Genomic DNA, 26134 nt, shown 5'->3' with positions numbered 1-26134 from the left:
ATTCTGTAATGTCTTATTAAAGCATTTCACTGAAGCTAGCATTACAAAAAGTGAGACATACCTATCCAATATATATATATTTTTTTAAATATCTACAGCATTAAATCAAAGATAGTTATGGTTGTCCTGTGTTCTGTTTTACTGGTTCTACTGGTTTACTATTTATTATTATTATTATTGAGCCAGGATCAGCGACAACATTAAAATGCTGCACAGATGTTTCAGTATTAAAACAGTCATATGGCTTAAAATAATAAACCTTTCATTCACTGTTGGTATAAAGAACCAGTATGACAGCATTACAAGAGACAGTGAATACAAGAATATAATAATCCACAAAAAGTATAAGAATGGCCATAAAGAAAGAATAGATAATCCTTTATAAAAACAGCTGCGGAGCTCAGCCACTCACCTCATCCCCATCAACAGGGACCCCCTGGAGGGTCCAGGTCCACCCCAGGAGCAGCACAGAAACCAGAATCATTGCTTTCTCCATCTTAACACTTCTGTCCTGATGTGTCTGAAGTTCTGAGAGCCTGAATTGATGGAAATATAGCTATCTACTTGCTTCTTGTATTCTTATATTACTCCCCAGCCCAGTACATTGACCTATAGACTTATTTGTGCTGTGTTGCCCCATATGTATTTACTCCCACGGCCAAACAAATAAATGAGTAAAACATCATCTAATGTGGTTGAGCAACTTAGACATTGGACATTAACATCACAAATCAAAGTGTTTGTTTCATTCACTGTAATCCCACACAGTGCTACTAAATGAAAGGCAATATGGTATGGCAATCAAAACCAGGTATTTTAACCCAACAATAAACTATTGTTTACTCAACAAGTAATGTTTTAATTTTATGTGGACAAAACGTTTCACATTTATGTGAAATTAAAGTTCAACTAAAATATATTAGATTTAAAGGAAAGAAAATAGAAAGAAAGAAAAAGAAGATATGTGTATGTATAGATTTCAATGGGATCATGTGTGTCTCTTGATATAAACTAACATTGTAAGTATTGGTAAGGGCTATCTTCACAGTTCACAATACAAAAGAATGAAGGGAGATGGATGTTTTAAAATTCAATGTAAATGGTAAAACTCTGTTCTGTCACTATGGAGATAAATGTCAAAGTCAAGAAAACTGTCTTGCGCACAAGTTTGAGGGTGTATTGAGAAGTTTAACATTAGTAGGCTATTGCTGTGGGTGATTTCAACATATTGATCCAGGGAAATACAGATTGAACATTTAACCCATGAAAAAAGAATTCTAACAACATTAAACCAAAAAAAAACTTTTGTGTTAGAGTTTGTTATTCTAAAATTCGACACAGAATCTTTTTTAATGCAAATGTATAATTGATTTCAGATACTGTTCTTCTTGATTACTGGTCTCCTTACTAATAATCAGTATCGGCCCTGAAAAAACATTTCAGTCGACCCCTATGTGCAATAAAAGAGTAATTGGTGGCTGCAATCATTCCTCCTTTCCATACTAAACATGAAGAAATCCCTTCATGACCCAACGGTAAAAATTCTGGACAAAAAAACCACACTCGTTTCATACAAAGATTTATTCTTTTTTTTAAAGATTATTTTTTGGTGGCTTTTTCCCTTTATTACATAGTGACAGTGGATAGACAGGAAAGGGGGGAGAGAGATGGGGGATAACAAGCAGCAAAGGGCAGCAGATCTGATTCGAACCCACGCCGCTGCAAAGGACTCAGCCTACATGGGGCCCACGCTCTTACTGGGTGAGCTTGAGGCCGCCCCTATGCAAAGATTTATTCTAAAGTTAAGTTGAAGCTAATATGAGGCCTCTGTGTGTAGGTTTACTGTTGGTGTTTTGTCCCAGCAACAAACCATGTGATTACCAGAAGGTACCCGCACGCTGCAGCTCAGCAAGAAAACACTGTCTGCAGAAACACAAACAGGGAGAAAATCTGACTTTGAAAATACCTACATGACTCATGAAGCTTCCACTCAACATTAGAATGTATTTTTACACAGAATCAGGACAGTGAATTTTGTCCTCCATCTCTAACAGTGGAGTCACGTTAGGAAGGGATGACACAGCCAGTATAGACAGAAGAAATCATTACATCCACCAGTAACTCTCAACATATTGCCATGTAAGTGCTGTATCAAGACAAACTTGGAAAAATTGCTGCGAATGGAATAATATATGCATAGTAACATTTTCGAAAGGCATGCTGTTTTATTACTTTAAAAAAACTTGAATTGTAACAATGGAGTTGCATTCATATTTTTGACCATTACTAACTGAAAATCAGGCAACTTGTAAATTCATTAGTTGTAATTTTGTTAAAAGGTACAATATGTAACATTTCTGCATTAAAAACTCTAAAAATGACTATACCTATGTTATATATTTTGTTGAGTTGTGTACTTACACTATCCCAAATGTTTCAACAATTTTCAAACCCAGAGAAATCTCTAATTTTATTTTTGACATGGGACGTTTTGTTAAGTCGCCTGTCAGTGGCGTCATATAACCTTTGACCCCTCTATTTACTCTAACTTCGGTCAAAACACGGGAACTCAGATGATACGTTTGAGAGTAATTTTAAATCATACAATGTCACAGAAAGAGTTATACTCAGTAACCATAATACTGTTTTTTTCTGCCACATGGCATCATTTTGTCATTGATTACATGTCACTTTGCAACAGTTATACAGCAGAGACCTTATTTATTGATATTGATTGATTTCAATACAACAAACCTCTTTTGCCCCAGTGACATATGAAATATACTGTCATAGTTTGGTTCTAGCAGCTGGCTAATGTTAGCTTGCTTGCTCACTAGCTTGCAAACTGGCCAGCTAGCTACCAATACAAATCGAATCAAGAAAAACGTAATTATGTTGGGGAAACTGCAGCTATTTTATTAGAATAACATGAATAAACGTTACTAAATGTAACGTGAATAAACTTAGTTCAGTTCAGTTCAGTCACCTTATTATCCCAAATGGGAAACTTGATATGCAGTCAGAAGTGAAATGGGTAAACTTCCGTGAACAGATGCATTCTAATCGGCGATGCTGTTTAACAATGAAAACTACAACTCCCATAGTTCCACATAACTTCACAACGGCATTAAAGCAACACTAGGTAATTTTTTCCCGCTTCAGTCCCCCTACAGGTCGGAAGCGGAATTGTCCATTACATTACATTATGCAAGTTTGCCAGATCGGGTAGCGGATCTGTAGTTCGAATGAACTGGACAATGTAATGTAATGGACAATTCTGCTTCCAACCTGTAGGAGGACCAAGCGGGAAAAGTTACCTAGTGAAAATTCTACTTAAGTACACTAGTGAAGTATTTGTACTTTGTTACATTACAACACTGTTAATGAGCCATACACTGTAAATTCATATTGATTTAACATAGATTATTTTTAAAACCACTGTACACCATGGTCTACCCATCATTTTCCATGTTAATGCAATAACTTTATTGCTAGGAGAAATTACGGTGTTCTTTTGCAACAGTGTGTTTCATGTGAAAACCACCTGTTCTACCATCAAAGTTATAGTCATCACCCCAAATAGTTAGTAGATAAGTTAGGGTTTAGGGCTGTTAAGCTAAAATATGAATACAATACTTAGTTGCATTACTCAATTAATTTAACCAAACCAATTAACCTTCTCAAGCTCCCTTCCTCCATATTATGATTTTATTGTGTGGAATTTCAGAGTGCTCCACCCCTGTAATATCACTAGATATTATTAATTTGAGTTTATCCTATAAACAACAAACATAAAAAAAACAGAGTATTGAGATAGTTGTTTTATTGGTAATCTGTTATGATATAACTGAACATATACATTTTAAGTGAGTGCTGAAAGAGCATCTGTAAGGTAAGTTCAGATGAGCAGCGTTGTTTCTTCATCCCACCCAGTTTTCCTCCAGGAAACATGTTCTCCTGGACTGAATTTCAGTTTGTATGCCTCAAAAATGAACTTGAACAGTCCAAACACTTTGGCTCTGGGAGCTTTTCTTCTGGAAAAGAGCAAAAATACATTAAGTGCTTTGATCATATCTGTGTGGGGATTTGCATGAACAGATATGTATGTACTGTACAGTTGACACCAGAATCTAAATCACAGTTGTGTTACAAAGATCATGTTATGTTGACTTATAATCAGCAGCGTTTGTCGTCTGTAGTCAAAACTTTGATATGTGAGTTTTAAAAGCAACATGGGACACCTATAGTGGCCAAAGAGGCTTAACAGAGCTGCATCAGTAAAAAAAGATAAATTATTAACCATCAAGAACAACAGTGTTCTTAATGGTTACATTTTTGATAACATAAGTGTCATTATATATGTATAAGATGTGTTTCACTATAAATATTTAAGCTGCACAGTACTTTTTAATGTTTATTTGAATATAATGAAAACATATCATCGTGTGCCTCATTTCTGGGGACCTCTTTACAAACTGGAGAAGAAAAGAATAAAGAATTGCACTGTACTGCGTTCAGATATGTGAAACATGTTGTGTTTTGTATTTCATTCCTCACATTCAGTGTGACATCTCTGCATACACTCTTTCTCAGTTTCAAAGTTGTTAAAGTTGCCCCCACACCCTCCATAGGTGAAAAGCTGGCAGCTCGTTGAGGAGGAGTTGTAGAAGTAACGTGGGAAATTCCCCAAACACGTTGGGCCGTCTGTTGGTGGTATTTGTTTACAGACCTCTACACGGAGAGATACAGGAAGAAGCAGAGAGAGACAACCAATAGTTAGTTATTGACTCTAAAATACATCAACTGTTGTGTATGGTTTGTACTTTTAGTTCCTGTGATCAATATCAGAACCAGGGTCTCTCTTCCATTCAGCACACATTTATTATCAGCACTGCTCAATTAGTGTACCATGTTAATCAATTGAGTACATGTAAGTTGATCTCTACCCTGTTGCTATGAGTTGCATTAAAGTTCTTATTGATATAAGTGTCTATGGCTAAACATCTTTAAGCTGCACAGTACTTTTTTGTTAATCTGAATCTAATTTAAAAAAAAATATGATCATGTGCATCATTTCTGGGCACCTCATTACAAACTAGGACAATACAAGAATAACAAAGCAAAAATAAGCATAACACTCTACTGTGTGTGAAACATGTTGTATTTTGTATTTCACGCCTCACCTTCAGTGTGACAATTCTGCATACACTCTTTCTCAGTTTTAAAGTTGTTCTGGTTGCCCTTACACCCTCCATAGATGAAAAGCTCGCAGCTCATTGAGGAGGAGTTGTAGAAGTAACGTGGAATGTGCGCCATACATGGACCTGTTTTTGGTCTTTGTTTACAGACCTCTACAGAGGAGAGAGATAACGCAAGTAACACAGAGACAACTATTAGTTAGAACTTGACTCTAAAAGACGTCACATGTACAGTAAGGTATGGTTTGGATTTTTAGTTCCTGTGATCAACATCAGAACCAGGATCTCTCTTCCATTCAGCACAGATTCATTATCAGCACTGCTCAATAACTGTACCATGTTAACCAACTGAGTAAGTTGATCTCTTACTTGTTGCATTAAAAATAAATTTATTGGGCAGATTCAGCAGAGTTGTATTCAGCAGAGTGGTATTGGACAGAGGATCCTCCACGTCTGCAAAGAATAAAAAAGCAAAAATAAGCATTGAACTCTACTGTGTGTGAAAGATGTTGTATTTTGTATTTCACTCCTCACCTTCAGTGTGACAATTCTGCATACACTCTTTCTCAGTTTTAAAGTTGTTCTGGTTGCCCGTACACCCTCCATAGATGAAAAGCTGGCAGCTCATTGAGGAGGAGTTGTAGAAGTAACGTGGAATGTAAGCACCACATAGACCTGGTTCTGGTGGTTGATCACAGACTTCTACAAGAAGAGAGAGATACAGGAAGTAACACAGAGAGACAACTATTAGAACTTGACTCTAAAACACGTTACATGTACAGTAGTGTATTGTTTGTACTTTTAGTTCCTGTGATCAACATCAGAACCAGGATCTCTTTTCCATTCAACACATATTCATTATCAGCACAGCTTAATAAGTGCACCACATTAGTAAGTTGATCTCGTACCTGTAGCACTGAACAGAGGAGCTTTGAGCAGAGTTGCATCCTCCACGTCCTCAGAAGCCACAGAGGGCTCCACCTGTATCACAGCCACAGACAGACACGGTCAGAGATACATGACATTTAAATCCTCTTGTAGAAATGTTCCACATAACATTCTTTCAACTTGTTTCAAGATTATCTTAAACACTTTCTCTGTAATTTGGTTGACAACATCACATATTCTGTAATGTCTTATTAAAGCATTTCACTGAAGCTAGCATTACAAAAAGTGAGACATACCTATCCAATATATATATTTTTTAAATATCTACAGCATTAAATCAAAGATAGTTATGATTGTCCTGTGTTCTGTTTTACTGGTTCTACTGGTTTACTATTTATTATTATTATTATTGAGCCAGGATCAGCGACAACATTAAAATGCTGCACAGATGTTTCAGTATTAAAACAGTCATATGGCTTAAAATAATAAACCTTTCATTCACTGTTGGTATAAAGAACCAGTACGACAGCATTACAAGAGACAGTGAATACAAGAATATAATAATCCACAAAAAGTATAAGAATGGCCATAAAGAAAGAATAGATAATCCTTTATAAAAACAGCTGCGGAGCTCAGCCACTCACCTCATCCCCATCAACAGGGACCCCCTGGAGGGTCCAGGTCCACCCCAGGAGCAGCACAGAAACCAGAATCATTGCTTTCTCCATCTTAACACTTCTGTCCTGATGTGTCTGAAGTTCTGAGAGCCTGAATTGATGGAAATATAGCTATCTACTTGCTTCTTGTATTCTTATATTACTCCCCAGCCCAGTACATTGACCTATAGACTTATTTGTGCTGTGTTGCCCCATATGTATTTACTCCCACGGCCAAACAAATAAATGAGTAAAACATCATCTAATGTGGTTGAGCAACTTAGACATTGGACATTAACATCACAAATCAAAGTGTTTGTTTCATTCACTGTAATCCCACACAGTGCTACTAAATGAAAGGCAATATGGTATGGCAATCAAAACCAGGTATTTTAACCCAACAATAAACTATTGTTTACTCAACAAGTAATGTTTTAATTTTATGTGGACAAAACGTTTCACATTTATGTGAAATTAAAGTTCAACTAAAATATATTAGATTTAAAGGAAAGAAAATAGAAAGAAAGAAAAAGAAGATATGTGTATGTATAGATTTCAATGGGATCATGTGTGTCTCTTGATATAAACTAACATTGTAAGTATTGGTAAGGGCTATCTTCACAGTTCACAATACAAAAGAATGAAGGGAGATGGATGTTTTAAAATTCAATGTAAATGGTAAAACTCTGTTCTGTCACTATGGAGATAAATGTCAAAGTCAAGAAAACTGTCTTGCGCACAAGTTTGAGGGTGTATTGAGAAGTTTAACATTAGTAGGCTATTGCTGTGGGTGATTTCAACATATTGATCCAGGGAAATACAGATTGAACATTTAACCCATGAAAAAAGAATTCTAACAACATTAAACCAAAAAAAAACTTTTGTGTTAGAGTTTGTTATTCTAAAATTCGACACAGAATCTTTTTTAATGCAAATGTATAATTGATTTCAGATATTGTTCTTCTTGATTACTGGTCTCCTTACTAATAATCAGTATCGGCCCTGAAAAAACATTTCAGTTGACCCCTATGTGCAATAAAAGAGTAATTGGTGGCTGCAATCATTCCTCCTTTCCATACTAAACATGAAGAAATCCCTTCATGACCCAACGGTAATAATTCTGGACAAAAAAACCACACTCGTTTCATACAAAGATTTATTCTTTTTTTCAAAGATTATTTTTTGGTGGCTTTTTCCCTTTATTACATAGTGACAGTGGATAGACAGGAAAGGGGGGAGAGAGATGGGGGATAACACGCAGCAAAGGGCAGCAGATCTGATTCGAACCCACGCCGCTGCAAAGGACTCAGCCTACATGGGGCCCACGCTCTTACTGGGTGAGCTTGAGGCCGCCCCTATGCAAAGATTTATTCTAAAGTTAAGTTGAAGCTAATATGAGGCCTCTGTGTGTAGGTTTACTGTTGGTGTTTTGTCTCAGCAACAAACCATGTGATTACCAGAAGGTACCCGCACGCTGCAGCTCAGCAAGAAAACACTGTCTGCAGAAACACAAACAGGGAGAAAATCTGACTTTGAAAATACCTACATGACTCATGAAGCTTCCACTCAACATTAGAATGTATTTTTACACAGAATCAGGACAGTGAATTTTGTCCTCCATCTCTAACAGTGGAGTCACGTTAGGAAGGGATGACACAGCCAGTATAGACAGAAGAAATCATTACATCCACCAGTAACTCTCAACATATTGCCATGTAAGTGCTGTATCAAGACAAACTTGGAAAAATTGCTGCGAATGGAATAATATATGCATAGTAACATTTTCGAAAGGCATGCTGTTTTATTACTTTAAAAAAACTTGAATTGTAACAATGGAGTTGCATTCATATTTTTGACCATTACTAACTGAAAATCAGGCAACTTGTAAATTCATTAGTTGTAATTTTGTTAAAAGGTACAATATGTAACATTTCTGCATTAAAAACTCTAAAAATGACTATACCTATGTTATATATTTTGTTGAGTTGTGTACTTACACTATCCCAAATGTTTCAACAATTTTCAAACCCAGAGAAATCTCTAATTTTATTTTTGACATGGGACGTTTTGTTAAGTCGCCTGTCAGTGGCGTCATATAACCTTTGACCCCTCTATTTACTCTAACTTCGGTCAAAACACGGGAACTCAGATGATACGTTTGAGAGTAATTTTAAATCATACAATGTCACAGAAAGAGTTATACTCAGTAACCATAATACTGTTTTTTTCTGCCACATGGCATCATTTTGTCATTGATTACATGTCACTTTGCAACAGTTATACAGCAGAGACCTTATTTATTGATATTGATTGATTTCAATACAACAAACCTCTTTTGCCCCAGTGACATATGAAATATACTGTCATAGTTTGGTTCTAGCAGCTGGCTAATGTTAGCTTGCTTGCTCACTAGCTTGCAAACTGGCCAGCTAGCTACCAATACAAATCGAATCAAGAAAAACGTAATTATGTTGGGGAAACTGCAGCTATTTTATTAGAATAACATGAATAAACGTTACTAAATGTAACGTGAATAAACTTAGTTCAGTTCAGTTCAGTCACCTTATTATCCCAAATGGGAAACTTGATATGCAGTCAGAAGTGAAATGGGTAAACTTCCGTGAACAGATGCATTCTAATCGGCGATGCTGTTTAACAATGAAAACTACAACTCCCATAGTTCCACATAACTTCACAACGGCATTAAAGCAACACTAGGTAATTTTTTCCCGCTTCAGTCCCCCTACAGGTCGGAAGCGGAATTGTCCATTACATTACATTATGCAAGTTTGCCAGATCGGGTAGCGGATCTGTAGTTCGAATGAACTGGACAATGTAATGTAATGGACAATTCTGCTTCCAACCTGTAGGAGGACCAAGCGGGAAAAGTTACCTAGTGAAAATTCTACTTAAGTACACTAGTGAAGTATTTGTACTTTGTTACATTACAACACTGTTAATGAGCCATACACTGTAAATTCATATTGATTTAACATAGATTATTTTTAAAACCACTGTACACCATGGTCTACCCATCATTTTCCATGTTAATGCAATAACTTTATTGCTAGGAGAAATTACGGTGTTCTTTTGCAACAGTGTGTTTCATGTGAAAACCACCTGTTCTACCATCAAAGTTATAGTCATCACCCCAAATAGTTAGTAGATAAGTTAGGGTTTAGGGCTGTTAAGCTAAAATATGAATACAATACTTAGTTGCATTACTCAATTAATTTAACCAAACCAATTAACCTTCTCAAGCTCCCTTCCTCCATATTATGATTTTATTGTGTGGAATTTCAGAGTGCTCCACCCCTGTAATATCACTAGATATTATTAATTTGAGTTTATCCTATAAACAACAAACATAAAAAAACAGAGTATTGAGATAGTTGTTTTATTGGTAATCTGTTATGATATAACTGAACATATACATTTTAAGTGAGTGCTGAAAGAGCATCTGTAAGGTAAGTTCAGATGAGCAGCGTTGTTTCTTCATCCCACCCAGTTTTCCTCCAGGAAACATGTTCTCCTGGACTGAATTTCAGTTTGTATGCCTCAAAAATGAACTTGAACAGTCCAAACACTTTGGCTCTGGGAGCTTTTCTTCTGGAAAAGAGCAAAAATACATTAAGTGCTTTGATCATATCTGTGTGGGGATTTGCATGAACAGATATGTATGTACTGTACAGTTGACACCAGAATCTAAATCACAGTTGTGTTACAAAGATCATGTTATGTTGACTTATAATCAGCAGCGTTTGTCGTCTGTAGTCAAAACTTTGATATGTGAGTTTTAAAAGCAACATGGGACACCTATAGTGGCCAAAGAGGCTTAACAGAGCTGCATCAGTAAAAAAAGATAAATTATTAACCATCAAGAACAACAGTGTTCTTAATGGTTACATTTTTGATAACATAAGTGTCATTATATATGTATAAGATGTGTTTCACTATAAATATTTAAGCTGCACAGTACTTTTTAATGTTTATTTGAATATAATGAAAACATATCATCGTGTGCCTCATTTCTGGGGACCTCTTTACAAACTGGAGAAGAAAAGAATAAAGAATTGCACTGTACTGCGTTCAGATATGTGAAACATGTTGTGTTTTGCATTTCATTCCTCACATTCAGTGTGACATCTCTGCATACACTCTTTCTCAGTTTCAAAGTTGTTAAAGTTGCCCCCACACCCTCCATAGGTGAAAAGCTGGCAGCTCGTTGAGGAGGAGTTGTAGAAGTAACGTGGGAAATTCCCCAAACACGTTGGGCCGTCTGTTGGTGGTATTTGTTTACAGACCTCTACACGGAGAGATACAGGAAGAAGCAGAGAGAGACAACCAATAGTTAGTTATTGACTCTAAAATACATCAACTGTTGTGTATGGTTTGTACTTTTAGTTCCTGTGATCAATATCAGAACCAGGATCTCTCTTCCATTCAGCACACATTTATTATCAGCACTGCTCAATTAGTGTACCATGTTAATCAATTGAGTACATGTAAGTTGATCTCTACCCTGTTGCTATGAGTTGCATTAAAGTTCTTATTGATATAAGTGTCTATGGCTAAACATCTTTAAGCTGCACAGTACTTTTTTGTTAATCTGAATCTAATTTTAAAAAAAATATGATCATGTGCATCATTTCTGGGCACCTCATTACAAACTAGGACAATACAAGAATAACAAAGCAAAAATAAGCATAACACTCTACTGTGTGTGAAACATGTTGTATTTTGTATTTCACGCCTCACCTTCAGTGTGACAATTCTGCATACACTCTTTCTCAGTTTTAAAGTTGTTCTGGTTGCCCTTACACCCTCCATAGATGAAAAGCTCGCAGCTCATTGAGGAGGAGTTGTAGAAGTAACGTGGAATGTGCGCCTTACATGGACCTGTTTTTGGTCTTTGTTTACAGACCTCTAAAGAGGAGAGAGATAACGCAAGTAACACAGAGACAACTATTAGTTAGAACTTGACTCTAAAAGACGTCACATGTACAGTAAGGTATGGTTTGGATTTTTAGTTCCTGTGATCAACATCAGAACCAGGATCTCTCTTCCATTCAGCACAGATTCATTATCAGCACTGCTCAATAACTGTACCATGTTAACCAACTGAGTAAGTTGATCTCTTACTTGTTGCATTAAAAATAAATTTATTGGGCAGATTCAGCAGAGTTGTATTCAGCAGAGTGGTATTGGACAGAGGATCCTCCACGTCTGCAAAGAATAAAAAAGCAAAAATAAGCATTGAACTCTACTGTGTGTGAAACATGTTGTATTTTGTATTTCACTCCTCACCTTCAGTGTGACAATTCTGCATACACTCTTTCTCAGTGTTAAAGTTGTTCTGGTTGCCATTACACCCTCCATAGATGAAAAGCTGGCAGCTCATTGAGGAGGAGTTGTAGAAGTAACGTGGAATGTAAGCATCACATAGACCTGGTTCTGGTGGTTGATCACAGACTTCTACAAGAAGAGAGAGATACAGGAAGTAACACAGAGAGACAACTATTAGAACTTGACTCTAAAACACGTTACATGTACAGTAGTGTATTGTTTGTACTTTTAGTTCCTGTGATCAACATCAGAACCAGGATCTCTTTTCCATTCAACACATATTCATTATCAGCACAGCTTAATAAGTGCACCACATTAGTAAGTTGATCTCGTACCTGTAGCACTGAACAGAGGAGCTTTGAGCAGAGTTGCATCCTCCACGTCCTCAGAAGCCACAGAGGGCTCCACCTGTATCACAGCCACAGACAGACACGGTCAGAGATACATGACATTTAAATCCTCTTGTAGAAATGTTCCACATAACATTCTTTCAACTTGTTTCAAGATTATCTTAAACACTTTCTCTAATTTGGTTGACAACATCACATATTCTGTAATGTCTTATTAAAGCATTTCACTGAAGCTAGCATTACAAAAAGTGAGACATACCTATCCAATATATATATTTTTTTAAATATCTACAGCATTAAATCAAAGATAGTTATGATTGTCCTGTGTTCTGTTTTACTGGTTCTACTGGTTTACTATTTATTATTATTATTATTGAGCCAGGATCAGCGACAACATTAAAAAGCTGCACAGATGTTTCAGTATTAAAACAGTCATATGGCTTAAAATAATAAACCTTTCATTCACTGTTGGTATAAAGAACCAGTACGACAGCATTACAAGAGACAGTGAATACAAGAATATAATAATCCACAAAAAGTATAAGAATGGCCATAAAGAAAGAATAGATAATCCTTTATAAAAACAGCTGCGGAGCTCAGCCACTCACCTCATCCCCATCAACAGGGACCCCCTGGAGGGTCCAGGTCCACCCCAGGAGCAGCACAGAAACCAGAATCATTGCTTTCTCCATCTTAACACTTCTGTCCTGATGTGTCTGAAGTTCTGAGAGCCTGAATTGATGGAAATATAGCTATCTACTTGCTTCTTGTATTCTTATATTACTCCCCAGCCCAGTACATTGACCTATAGACTTATTTGTGCTGTGTTGCCCCATATGTATTTACTCCCACGGCCAAACAAATAAATGAGTAAAACATCATCTAATGTGGTTGAGCAACTTAGACATTGGACATTAACATCACAAATCAAAGTGTTTGTTTCATTCACTGTAATCCCACACAGTGCTACTAAATGAAAGGCAATATGGTATGGCAATCAAAACCAGGTATTTTAACCCAACAATAAACTATTGTTTACTCAACAAGTAATGTTTTAATTTTATGTGGACAAAACGTTTCACATTTATGTGAAATTAAAGTTCAACTAAAATATATTAGATTTAAAGGAAAGAAAATAGAAAGAAAGAAAAAGAAGATATGTGTATGTATAGATTTCAATGGGATCATGTGTGTCTCTTGATATAAACTAACATTGTAAGTATTGGTAAGGGCTATCTTCACAGTTCACAATACAAAAGAATGAAGGGAGATGGATGTTTTAAAATTCAATGTAAATGGTAAAACTCTGTTCTGTCACTATGGAGATAAATGTCAAAGTCAAGAAAACTGTCTTGCGCACAAGTTTGAGGGTGTATTGAGAAGTTTAACATTAGTAGGCTATTGCTGTGGGTGATTTCAACATATTGATCCAGGGAAATACAGATTGAACATTTAACCCATGAAAAAAGAATTCTAACAACATTAAACCAAAAAAAAACTTTTGTGTTAGAGTTTGTTATTCTAAAATTCGACACAGAATCTTTTTTAATGCAAATGTATAATTGATTTCAGATACTGTTCTTCTTGATTACTGGTCTCCTTACTAATAATCAGTATCGGCCCTGAAAAAACATTTCAGTCGACCCCTATGTGCAATAAAAGAGTAATTGGTGGCTGCAATCATTCCTCCTTTCCATACTAAACATGAAGAAATCCCTTCATGACCCAACGGTAAAAATTCTGGACAAAAAAACCACACTCGTTTCATACAAAGATTTATTCTTTTTTTAAAGATTATTTTTTGGTGGCTTTTTCCCTTTATTACATAGTGACAGTGGATAGACAGGAAAGGGGGGAGAGAGATGGGGGATAACAAGCAGCAAAGGGCAGCAGATCTGATTCGAACCCACGCCGCTGCAAAGGACTCAGCCTACATGGGGCCCACGCTCTTACTGGGTGAGCTTGAGGCCGCCCCTATGCAAAGATTTATTCTAAAGTTAAGTTGAAGCTAATATGAGGCCTCTGTGTGTAGGTTTACTGTTGGTGTTTTGTCCCAGCAACAAACCATGTGATTACCAGAAGGTACCCGCACGCTGCAGCTCAGCAAGAAAACACTGTCTGCAGAAACACAAACAGGGAGAAAATCTGACTTTGAAAATACCTACATGACTCATGAAGCTTCCACTCAACATTAGAATGTATTTTTACACAGAATCAGGACAGTGAATTTTGTCCTCCATCTCTAACAGTGGAGTCACGTTAGGAAGGGATGACACAGCCAGTATAGACAGAAGAAATCATTACATCCACCAGTAACTCTCAACATATTGCCATGTAAGTGCTGTATCAAGACAAACTTGGAAAAATTGCTGCGAATGGAATAATATATGCATAGTAACATTTTCGAAAGGCATGCTGTTTTATTACTTTAAAAAAACTTGAATTGTAACAATGGAGTTGCATTCATATTTTTGACCATTACTAACTGAAAATCAGGCAACTTGTAAATTCATTAGTTGTAATTTTGTTAAAAGGTACAATATGTAACATTTCTGCATTAAAAACTCTAAAAATGACTATACCTATGTTATATATTTTGTTGAGTTGTGTACTTACACTATCCCAAATGTTTCAACAATTTTCAAACCCAGAGAAATCTCTAATTTTATTTTTGACATGGGACGTTTTGTTAAGTCGCCTGTCAGTGGCGTCATATAACCTTTGACCCCTCTATTTACTCTAACTTCGGTCAAAACACGGGAACTCAGATGATACGTTTGAGAGTAATTTTAAATCATACAATGTCACAGAAAGAGTTATACTCAGTAACCATAATACTGTTTTTTTCTGCCACATGGCATCATTTTGTCATTGATTACATGTCACTTTGCAACAGTTATACAGCAGAGACCTTATTTATTGATATTGATTGATTTCAATACAACAAACCTCTTTTGCCCCAGTGACATATGAAATATACTGTCATAGTTTGGTTCTAGCAGCTGGCTAATGTTAGCTTGCTTGCTCACTAGCTTGCAAACTGGCCAGCTAGCTACCAATACAAATCGAATCAAGAAAAACGTAATTATGTTGGGGAAACTGCAGCTATTTTATTAGAATAACATGAATAAACGTTACTAAATGTAACGTGAATAAACTTAGTTCAGTTCAGTTCAGTCACCTTATTATCCCAAATGGGAAACTTGATATGCAGTCAGAAGTGAAATGGGTAAACTTCCGTGAACAGATGCATTCTAATCGGCGATGCTGTTTAACAATGAAAACTACAACTCCCATAGTTCCACATAACTTCACAACGGCATTAAAGCAACACTAGGTAATTTTTTCCCGCTTCAGTCCCCCTACAGGTCGGAAGCGGAATTGTCCATTACATTACATTATGCAAGTTTGCCAGATCGGGTAGCGGATCTGTAGTTCGAATGAACTGGACAATGTAATGTAATGGACAATTCTGCTTCCAACCTGTAGGAGGACCAAGCGGGAAAAGTTACCTAGTGAAAATTCTACTTAAGTACACTAGTGAAGTATTTGTACTTTGTTACATTACAACACTGTTAATGAGCCATACACTGTAAATTCATATTGATTTAACATAGATTATTTTTAAAACCACTGTACACCATGGTCTACCCATCATTTTCCATGTTAATGCAATAACTTTATTGCTAGGAGAAATTACGGTGTTCTTTTGCAACAGTGTGTTTCATGTGAAAACCACCTGTTCTACCATCAAAGTTATAGTCATCACCCCAAATAGTTAGTAGATAAGTTAGGGTTTAGGGCTGTTAAGCTAAAATATGAATACAATACTTAGTTGCATTACTCAATTAATTTAACCAAACCAATTAACCTTCTCAAGCTCCCTTCCTCCATATTATGATTTTATTGTGTGGAATTTCAGAGTGCTCCACCCCTGTAATATCACTAGATATTATTAATTTGAGTTTATCCTATAAACAACAAACATAAAAAAACAGAGTATTGAGATAGTTGTTTTATTGGTAATCTGTTATGATATAACTGAACATATACATTTTAAGTGAGTGCTGAAAGAGCATCTGTAAGGTAAGTTCAGATGAGCAGCGTTGTTTCTTCATCCCACCCAGTTTTCCTCCAGGAAACATGTTCTCCTGGACTGAATTTCAGTTTGTATGCCTCAAAAATGAACTTGAACAGTCCAAACACTTTGGCTCTGGGAGCTTTTCTTCTGGAAAAGAGCAAAAATACATTAAGTGCTTTGATCATATCTGTGTGGGGATTTGCATGAACAGATATGTATGTACTGTACAGTTGACACCAGAATCTAAATCACAGTTGTGTTACAAAGATCATGTTATGTTGACTTATAATCAGCAGCGTTTGTCGTCTGTAGTCAAAACTTTGATATGTGAGTTTTAAAAGCAACATGGGACACCTATAGTGGCCAAAGAGGCTTAACAGAGCTGCATCAGTAAAAAAAGATAAATTATTAACCATCAAGAACAACAGTGTTCTTAATGGTTACATTTTTGATAACATAAGTGTCATTATATATGTATAAGATGTGTTTCACTATAAATATTTAAGCTGCACAGTACTTTTTAATGTTTATTTGAATATAATGAAAACATATCATCGTGTGCCTCATTTCTGGGGACCTCTTTACAAACTGGAGAAGAAAAGAATAAAGAATTGCACTGTACTGCGTTCAGATATGTGAAACATGTTGTGTTTTGTATTTCATTCCTCACATTCAGTGTGACATCTCTGCATACACTCTTTCTCAGTTTCAAAGTTGTTAAAGTTGCCCCCACACCCTCCATAGGTGAAAAGCTGGCAGCTCGTTGAGGAGGAGTTGTAGAAGTAACGTGGGAAATTCCCCAAACACGTTGGGCCGTCTGTTGGTGGTATTTGTTTACAGACCTCTACACGGAGAGATACAGGAAGAAGCAGAGAGAGACAACCAATAGTTAGTTATTGACTCTAAAATACATCAACTGTTGTGTATGGTTTGTACTTTTAGTTCCTGTGATCAATATCAGAACCAGGGTCTCTCTTCCATTCAGCACACATTTATTATCAGCACTGCTCAATTAGTGTACCATGTTAATCAATTGAGTACATGTAAGTTGATCTCTACCCTGTTGCTATGAGTTGCATTAAAGTTCTTATTGATATAAGTGTCTATGGCTAAACATCTTTAAGCTGCACAGTACTTTTTTGTTAATCTGAATCTAATTTTAAAAAAAATATGATCATGTGCATCATTTCTGGGCACCTCATTACAAACTAGGACAATACAAGAATAACAAAGCAAAAATAAGCATAACACTCTACTGTGTGTGAAACATGTTGTATTTTGTATTTCACGCCTCACCTTCAGTGTGACAATTCTGCATACACTCTTTCTCAGTTTTAAAGTTGTTCTGGTTGCCCTTACACCCTCCATAGATGAAAAGCTCGCAGCTCATTGAGGAGGAGTTGTAGAAGTAACGTGGAATGTGCGCCTTACATGGACCTGTTTTTGGTCTTTGTTTACAGACCTCTACAGAGGAGAGAGATAACGCAAGTAACACAGAGACAACTATTAGTTAGAACTTGACTCTAAAAGACGTCACATGTACAGTAAGGTATGGTTTGGATTTTTAGTTCCTGTGATCAACATCAGAACCAGGATCTCTCTTCCATTCAGCACAGATTCATTATCAGCACTGCTCAATAACTGTACCATGTTAACCAACTGAGTAAGTTGATCTCTTACTTGTTGCATTAAAAATAAATTTATTGGGCAGATTCAGCAGAGTTGTATTCAGCAGAGTGGTATTGGACAGAGGATCCTCCACGTCTGCAAAGAATAAAAAAGCAAAAATAAGCATTGAACTCTACTGTGTGTGAAACATGTTGTATTTTGTATTTCACTCCTCACCTTCAGTGTGACAATTCTGCATACACTCTTTCTCAGTGTTAAAGTTGTTCTGGTTGCCATTACACCCTCCATAGATGAAAAGCTGGCAGCTCATTGAGGAGGAGTTGTAGAAGTAACGTGGAATGTAAGCATCACATAGACCTGGTTCTGGTGGTTGATCACAGACTTCTACAAGAAGAGAGAGATACAGGAAGTAACACAGAGAGACAACTATTAGAACTTGACTCTAAAACACGTTACATGTACAGTAGTGTATTGTTTGTACTTTTAGTTCCTGTGATCAACATCAGAACCAGGATCTCTTTTCCATTCAACACATATTCATTATCAGCACAGCTTAATAAGTGCACCACATTAGTAAGTTGATCTCGTACCTGTAGCACTGAACAGAGGAGCTTTGAGCAGAGTTGCATCCTCCACGTCCTCAGAAGCCACAGAGGGCTCCACCTGTATCACAGCCACAGACAGACACGGTCAGAGATACATGACATTTAAATCCTCTTGTAGAAATGTTCCACATAACATTCTTTCAACTTGTTTCAAGATTATCTTAAACACTTTCTCTGTAATTTGGTTGACAACATCACATATTCTGTAATGTCTTATTAAAGCATTTCACTGAAGCTAGCATTACAAAAAGTGAGACATACCTATCCAATATATATATATTTTTTAAATATCTACAGCATTAAATCAAAGATAGTTATGGTTGTCCTGTGTTCTGTTTTACTGGTTCTACTGGTTTACTATTTATTATTATTATTATTGAGCCAGGATCAGCGACAACATTAAAATGCTGCACAGATGTTTCAGTATTAAAACAGTCATATGGCTTAAAATAATAAACCTTTCATTCACTGTTGGTATAAAGAACCAGTATGACAGCATTACAAGAGACAGTGAATACAAGAATATAATAATCCACAAAAAGTATAAGAATGGCCATAAAGAAAGAATAGATAATCCTTTATAAAAACAGCTGCGGAGCTCAGCCACTCACCTCATCCCCATCAACAGGGACCCCCTGGAGGGTCCAGGTCCACCCCAGGAGCAGCACAGAAACCAGAATCATTGCTTTCTCCATCTTAACACTTCTGTCCTGATGTGTCTGAAGTTCTGAGAGCCTGAATTGATGGAAATATAGCTATCTACTTGCTTCTTGTATTCTTATATTACTCCCCAGCCCAGTACATTGACCTATAGACTTATTTGTGCTGTGTTGCCCCATATGTATTTACTCCCACGGCCAAACAAATAAATGAGTAAAACATCATCTAATGTGGTTGAGCAACTTAGACATTGGACATTAACATCACAAATCAAAGTGTTTGTTTCATTCACTGTAATCCCACACAGTGCTACTAAATGAAAGGCAATATGGTATGGCAATCAAAACCAGGTATTTTAACCCAACAATAAACTATTGTTTACTCAACAAGTAATGTTTTAATTTTATGTGGACAAAACGTTTCACATTTATGTGAAATTAAAGTTCAACTAAAATATATTAGATTTAAAGGAAAGAAAATAGAAAGAAAGAAAAAGAAGATATGTGTATGTATAGATTTCAATGGGATCATGTGTGTCTCTTGATATAAACTAACATTGTAAGTATTGGTAAGGGCTATCTTCACAGTTCACAATACAAAAGAATGAAGGGAGATGGATGTTTTAAAATTCAATGTAAATGGTAAAACTCTGTTCTGTCACTATGGAGATAAATGTCAAAGTCAAGAAAACTGTCTTGCGCACAAGTTTGAGGGTGTATTGAGAAGTTTAACATTAGTAGGCTATTGCTGTGGGTGATTTCAACATATTGATCCAGGGAAATACAGATTGAACATTTAACCCATGAAAAAAGAATTCTAACAACATTAAACCAAAAAAAAACTTTTGTGTTAGAGTTTGTTATTCTAAAATTCGACACAGAATCTTTTTTAATGCAAATGTATAATTGATTTCAGATACTGTTCTTCTTGATTACTGGTCTCCTTACTAATAATCAGTATCGGCCCTGAAAAAACATTTCAGTCGACCCCTATGTGCAATAAAAGAGTAATTGGTGGCTGCAATCATTCCTCCTTTCCATACTAAACATGAAGAAATCCCTTCATGACCCAACGGTAATAATTCTGGACAAAAAAACCACACTCGTTTCATACAAAGATTTATTCTTTTTTTTAAAGATTATTTTTTGGTGGCTTTTTCCCTTTATTACATAGTGACAGTGGATAGACAGGAAAGGGGGGAGAGAGATGGGGGATAACAAGCAGCAAAGGGCAGCAGATCTGATTCGAACCCACGCCGCTGCAAAGGACTCAGCCTACATGGGGCCCACGCTCTTACTGGGTGAGCTAGAGGCCGCCCCTATGCAAAGATTTATTCTAAAGTTAAGTTGAAGCTAATATGAGGCCTCTGTGTGTAGGTTTACTGTTGGTGTTTTGTCCCAGCAACAAACCATGTGATTACCAGAAGGTACCCGCACGCTGCAGCTCAGCAAGAAAACACTGTCTGCAGAAACACAAACAGGGAGAAAATCTGACTTTGAAAATACCTACATGACTCATGAAGCTTCCACTCAACATTAGAATGTATTTTTACACAGAATCAGGACAGTGAATTTTGTCCTCCATCTCTAACAGTGGAGTCACGTTAGGAAGGGATGACACAGCCAGTATAGACAGAAGAAATCATTACATCCACCAGTAACTCTCAACATATTGCCATGTAAGTGCTGTATCAAGACAAACTTGGAAAAATTGCTGCGAATGGAATAATATATGCATAGTAACATTTTCGAAAGGCATGCTGTTTTATTACTTTAAAAAAACTTGAATTGTAACAATGGAGTTGCATTCATATTTTTGACCATTACTAACTGAAAATCAGGCAACTTGTAAATTCATTAGTTGTAATTTTGTTAAAAGGTACAATATGTAACATTTCTGCATTAAAAACTCTAAAAATGACTATACCTATGTTATATATTTTGTTGAGTTGTGTACTTACACTATCCCAAATGTTTCAACAATTTTCAAACCCAGAGAAATCTCTAATTTTATTTTTGACATGGGACGTTTTGTTAAGTCGCCTGTCAGTGGCGTCATATAACCTTTGACCCCTCTATTTACTCTAACTTCGGTCAAAACACGGGAACTCAGATGATACGTTTGAGAGTAATTTTAAATCATACAATGTCACAGAAAGAGTTATACTCAGTAACCATAATACTGTTTTTTTCTGCCACATGGCATCATTTTGTCATTGATTACATGTCACTTTGCAACAGTTATACAGCAGAGACCTTATTTATTGATATTGATTGATTTCAATACAACAAACCTCTTTTGCCCCAGTGACATATGAAATATACTGTCATAGTTTGGTTCTAGCAGCTGGCTAATGTTAGCTTGCTTGCTCACTAGCTTGCAAACTGGCCAGCTAGCTACCAATACAAATCGAATCAAGAAAAACGTAATTATGTTGGGGAAACTGCAGCTATTTTATTAGAATAACATGAATAAACGTTACTAAATGTAACGTGAATAAACTTAGTTCAGTTCAGTTCAGTCACCTTATTATCCCAAATGGGAAACTTGATATGCAGTCAGAAGTGAAATGGGTAAACTTCCGTGAACAGATGCATTCTAATCGGCGATGCTGTTTAACAATGAAAACTACAACTCCCATAGTTCCACATAACTTCACAACGGCATTAAAGCAACACTAGGTAATTTTTTCCCGCTTCAGTCCCCCTACAGGTCGGAAGCGGAATTGTCCATTACATTACATTATGCAAGTTTGCCAGATCGGGTAGCGGATCTGTAGTTCGAATGAACTGGACAATGTAATGTAATGGACAATTCTGCTTCCAACCTGTAGGAGGACCAAGCGGGAAAAGTTACCTAGTGAAAATTCTACTTAAGTACACTAGTGAAGTATTTGTACTTTGTTACATTACAACACTGTTAATGAGCCATACACTGTAAATTCATATTGATTTAACATAGATTATTTTTAAAACCACTGTACACCATGGTCTACCCATCATTTTCCATGTTAATGCAATAACTTTATTGCTAGGAGAAATTACGGTGTTCTTTTGCAACAGTGTGTTTCATGTGAAAACCACCTGTTCTACCATCAAAGTTATAGTCATCACCCCAAATAGTTAGTAGATAAGTTAGGGTTTAGGGCTGTTAAGCTAAAATATGAATACAATACTTAGTTGCATTACTCAATTAATTTAACCAAACCAATTAACCTTCTCAAGCTCCCTTCCTCCATATTATGATTTTATTGTGTGGAATTTCAGAGTGCTCCACCCCTGTAATATCACTAGATATTATTAATTTGAGTTTATCCTATAAACAACAAACATAAAAAAAACAGAGTATTGAGATAGTTGTTTTATTGGTAATCTGTTATGATATAACTGAACATATACATTTTAAGTGAGTGCTGAAAGAGCATCTGTAAGGTAAGTTCAGATGAGCAGCGTTGTTTCTTCATCCCACCCAGTTTTCCTCCAGGAAACATGTTCTCCTGGACTGAATTTCAGTTTGTATGCCTCAAAAATGAACTTGAACAGTCCAAACACTTTGGCTCTGGGAGCTTTTCTTCTGGAAAAGAGCAAAAATACATTAAGTGCTTTGATCATATCTGTGTGGGGATTTGCATGAACAGATATGTATGTACTGTACAGTTGACACCAGAATCTAAATCACAGTTGTGTTACAAAGATCATGTTATGTTGACTTATAATCAGCAGCGTTTGTCGTCTGTAGTCAAAACTTTGATATGTGAGTTTTAAAAGCAACATGGGACACCTATAGTGGCCAAAGAGGCTTAACAGAGCTGCATCAGTAAAAAAAGATAAATTATTAACCATCAAGAACAACAGTGTTCTTAATGGTTACATTTTTGATAACATAAGTGTCATTATATATGTATAAGATGTGTTTCACTATAAATATTTAAGCTGCACAGTACTTTTTAATGTTTATTTGAATATAATGAAAACATATCATCGTGTGCCTCATTTCTGGGGACCTCTTTACAAACTGGAGAAGAAAAGAATAAAGAATTGCACTGTACTGCGTTCAGATATGTGAAACATGTTGTGTTTTGTATTTCATTCCTCACATTCAGTGTGACATCTCTGCATACACTCTTTCTCAGTTTCAAAGTTGTTAAAGTTGCCCCCACACCCTCCATAGGTGAAAAGCTGGCAGCTCGTTGAGGAGGAGTTGTAGAAGTAACGTGGGAAATTCCCCAAACACGTTGGGCCGTCTGTTGGTGGTATTTGTTTACAGACCTCTACACGGAGAGATACAGGAAGAAGCAGAGAGAGACAACCAATAGTTAGTTATTGACTCTAAAATACATCAACTGTTGTGTATGGTTTGTACTTTTAGTTCCTGTGATCAATATCAGAACCAGGGTCTCTCTTCCATTCAGCACACATTTATTATCAGCACTGCTCAATTAGTGTACCATGTTAATCAATTGAGTACATGTAAGTTGATCTCTACCCTGTTGCTATGAGTTGCATTAAAGTTCTTATTGATATAAGTGTCTATGGCTAAACATCTTTAAGCTGCACAGTACTTTTTTGTTAATCTGAATCTAATTTTTAAAAAAATATGATCATGTGCATCATTTCTGGGCACCTCATTACAAACTAGGACAATACAAGAATAACAAAGCAAAAATAAGCATAACACTCTACTGTGTGTGAAACATGTTGTATTTTGTATTTCACGCCTCACCTTCAGTGTGACAATTCTGCATACACTCTTTCTCAGTTTTAAAGTTGTTCTGGTTGCCCTTACACCCTCCATAGATGAAAAGCTCGCAGCTCATTGAGGAGGAGTTGTAGAAGTAACGTGGATTGTGCGCCTTACATGGACCTGTTTTTGGTCTTTGTTTACAGACCTCTACAGAGGAGAGAGATAACGCAAGTAACACAGAGACAACTATTAGTTAGAACTTGACTCTAAAAGACGTCACATGTACAGTAAGGTATGGTTTGGATTTTTAGTTCCTGTGATCAACATCAGAACCAGGATCTCTCTTCCATTCAGCACAGATTCATTATCAGCACTGCTCAATAACTGTACCATGTTAATCAACTGAGTAAGTTGATCTCTTACCTGTTGCATTAAAAATAAATTTATTGGGCAGATTCAGCAGAGTTGTATTCAGCAGAGTGGTATTGGACAGAGGATCCTCCACGTCTGCAAAGAATAAAAAAGCAAAAATAAGCATTGAACTCTACTGTGTGTGAAAGATGTTGTATTTTGTATTTCACTCCTCACCTTCAGTGTGACAATTCTGCATACACTCTTTCTCAGTTTTAAAGTTGTTCTGGTTGCCCGTACACCCTCCATAGATGAAAAGCTGGCAGCTCATTGAGGAGGAGTTGTAGAAGTAACGTGGAATGTAAGCACCACATAGACCTGGTTCTGGTGGTTGATCACAGACTTCTACAAGAAGAGAGAGATACAGGAAGTAACACAGAGAGACAACTATTAGAACTTGACTCTAAAACACGTTACATGTACAGTAGTGTATTGTTTGTACTTTTAGTTCCTGTGATCAACATCAGAACCAGGATCTCTTTTCCATTCAACACATATTCATTATCAGCACAGCTTAATAAGTGCACCACATTAGTAAGTTGATCTCGTACCTGTAGCACTGAACAGAGGAGCTTTGAGCAGAGTTGCATCCTCCACGTCCTCAGAAGCCACAGAGGGCTCCACCTGTATCACAGCCACAGACAGACACGGTCAGAGATACATGACATTTAAATCCTCTTGTAGAAATGTTCCACATAACATTCTTTCAACTTGTTTCAAGATTATCTTAAACACTTTCTCTGTAATTTGGTTGACAACATCACATATTCTGTAATGTCTTATTAAAGCATTTCACTGAAGCTAGCATTACAAAAAGTGAGACATACCTATCCAATATATATATTTTTTAAATATCTACAGCATTAAATCAAAGATAGTTATGGTTGTCCTGTGTTCTGTTTTACTGGTTCTACTGGTTTACTATTTATTATTATTATTATTATTGAGCCAGGATCAGCGACAACATTAAAATGCTGCACAGATGTTTCAGTATTAAAACAGTCATATGGCTTAAAATAATAAACCTTTCATTCACTGTTGGTATAAAGAACCAGTATGACAGCATTACAAGAGACAGTGAATACAAGAATATAATAATCCACAAAAAGTATAAGAATGGCCATAAAGAAAGAATAGATAATCCTTTATAAAAACAGCTGCGGAGCTCAGCCACTCACCTCATCCCCATCAACAGGGACCCCCTGGAGGGTCCAGGTCCACCCCAGGAGCAGCACAGAAACCAGAATCATTGCTTTCTCCATCTTAACACTTCTGTCCTGCTGTGTCTGAAGTTCTGAGAGCCTGAATTGATGGAAATATAGCTATCTACTTGCTTCTTGTATTCTTATATTACTCCCCAGCCCAGTACATTGACCTATAGACTTATTTGTGCTGTGTTGCCCCATATGTATTTACTCCCACGGCCAAACAAATAAATGAGTAAAACATCATCTAATGTGGTTGAGCAACTTAGACATTGGACATTAACATCACAAATCAAAGTGTTTGTTTCATTCACTGTAATCCCACACAGTGCTACTAAATGAAAGGCAATATGGTATGGCAATCAAAACCAGGTATTTTAACCCAACAATAAACTATTGTTTACTCAACAAGTAATGTTTTA

General features: G+C 36.4%; 1 protein-coding gene across 1 annotated transcript in view; it reads right to left on the bottom strand.

Annotated features, from left to right (window-relative positions):
• Positions 1-25858, bottom strand: part of LOC116035098 (papilin-like) — a 28373-nt gene extending 2515 nt beyond the window's left edge. Inside the window, 14 exon segments of the mRNA XM_035996972.1 lie at positions 4558-4731; positions 5184-5351; positions 5733-5900; positions 11501-11668; positions 11885-11968; positions 12050-12217; positions 17816-17983; positions 18200-18283; positions 18365-18532; positions 23510-23683; positions 24136-24303; positions 24685-24852; positions 25059-25131; positions 25686-25858. Of these exon segments, the coding sequence (XP_035852865.1) occupies positions 4558-4731; positions 5184-5351; positions 5733-5900; positions 11501-11668; positions 11885-11968; positions 12050-12217; positions 17816-17983; positions 18200-18283; positions 18365-18532; positions 23510-23683; positions 24136-24303; positions 24685-24852; positions 25059-25131; positions 25686-25769 (2017 nt within the window). The 5' untranslated portion in view covers positions 25770-25858.
• Between the last annotated feature and the right edge of the window lie 276 nt (positions 25859-26134).

This window comes from Sander lucioperca, chromosome 1, assembly GCF_008315115.2.
Source record: "Sander lucioperca isolate FBNREF2018 chromosome 1, SLUC_FBN_1.2, whole genome shotgun sequence".
In the NCBI taxonomy this organism is placed as follows: domain Eukaryota; kingdom Metazoa; phylum Chordata; class Actinopteri; order Perciformes; family Percidae; genus Sander; species Sander lucioperca.
This window is presented reverse-complemented; position numbering and strand designations above follow the sequence as displayed.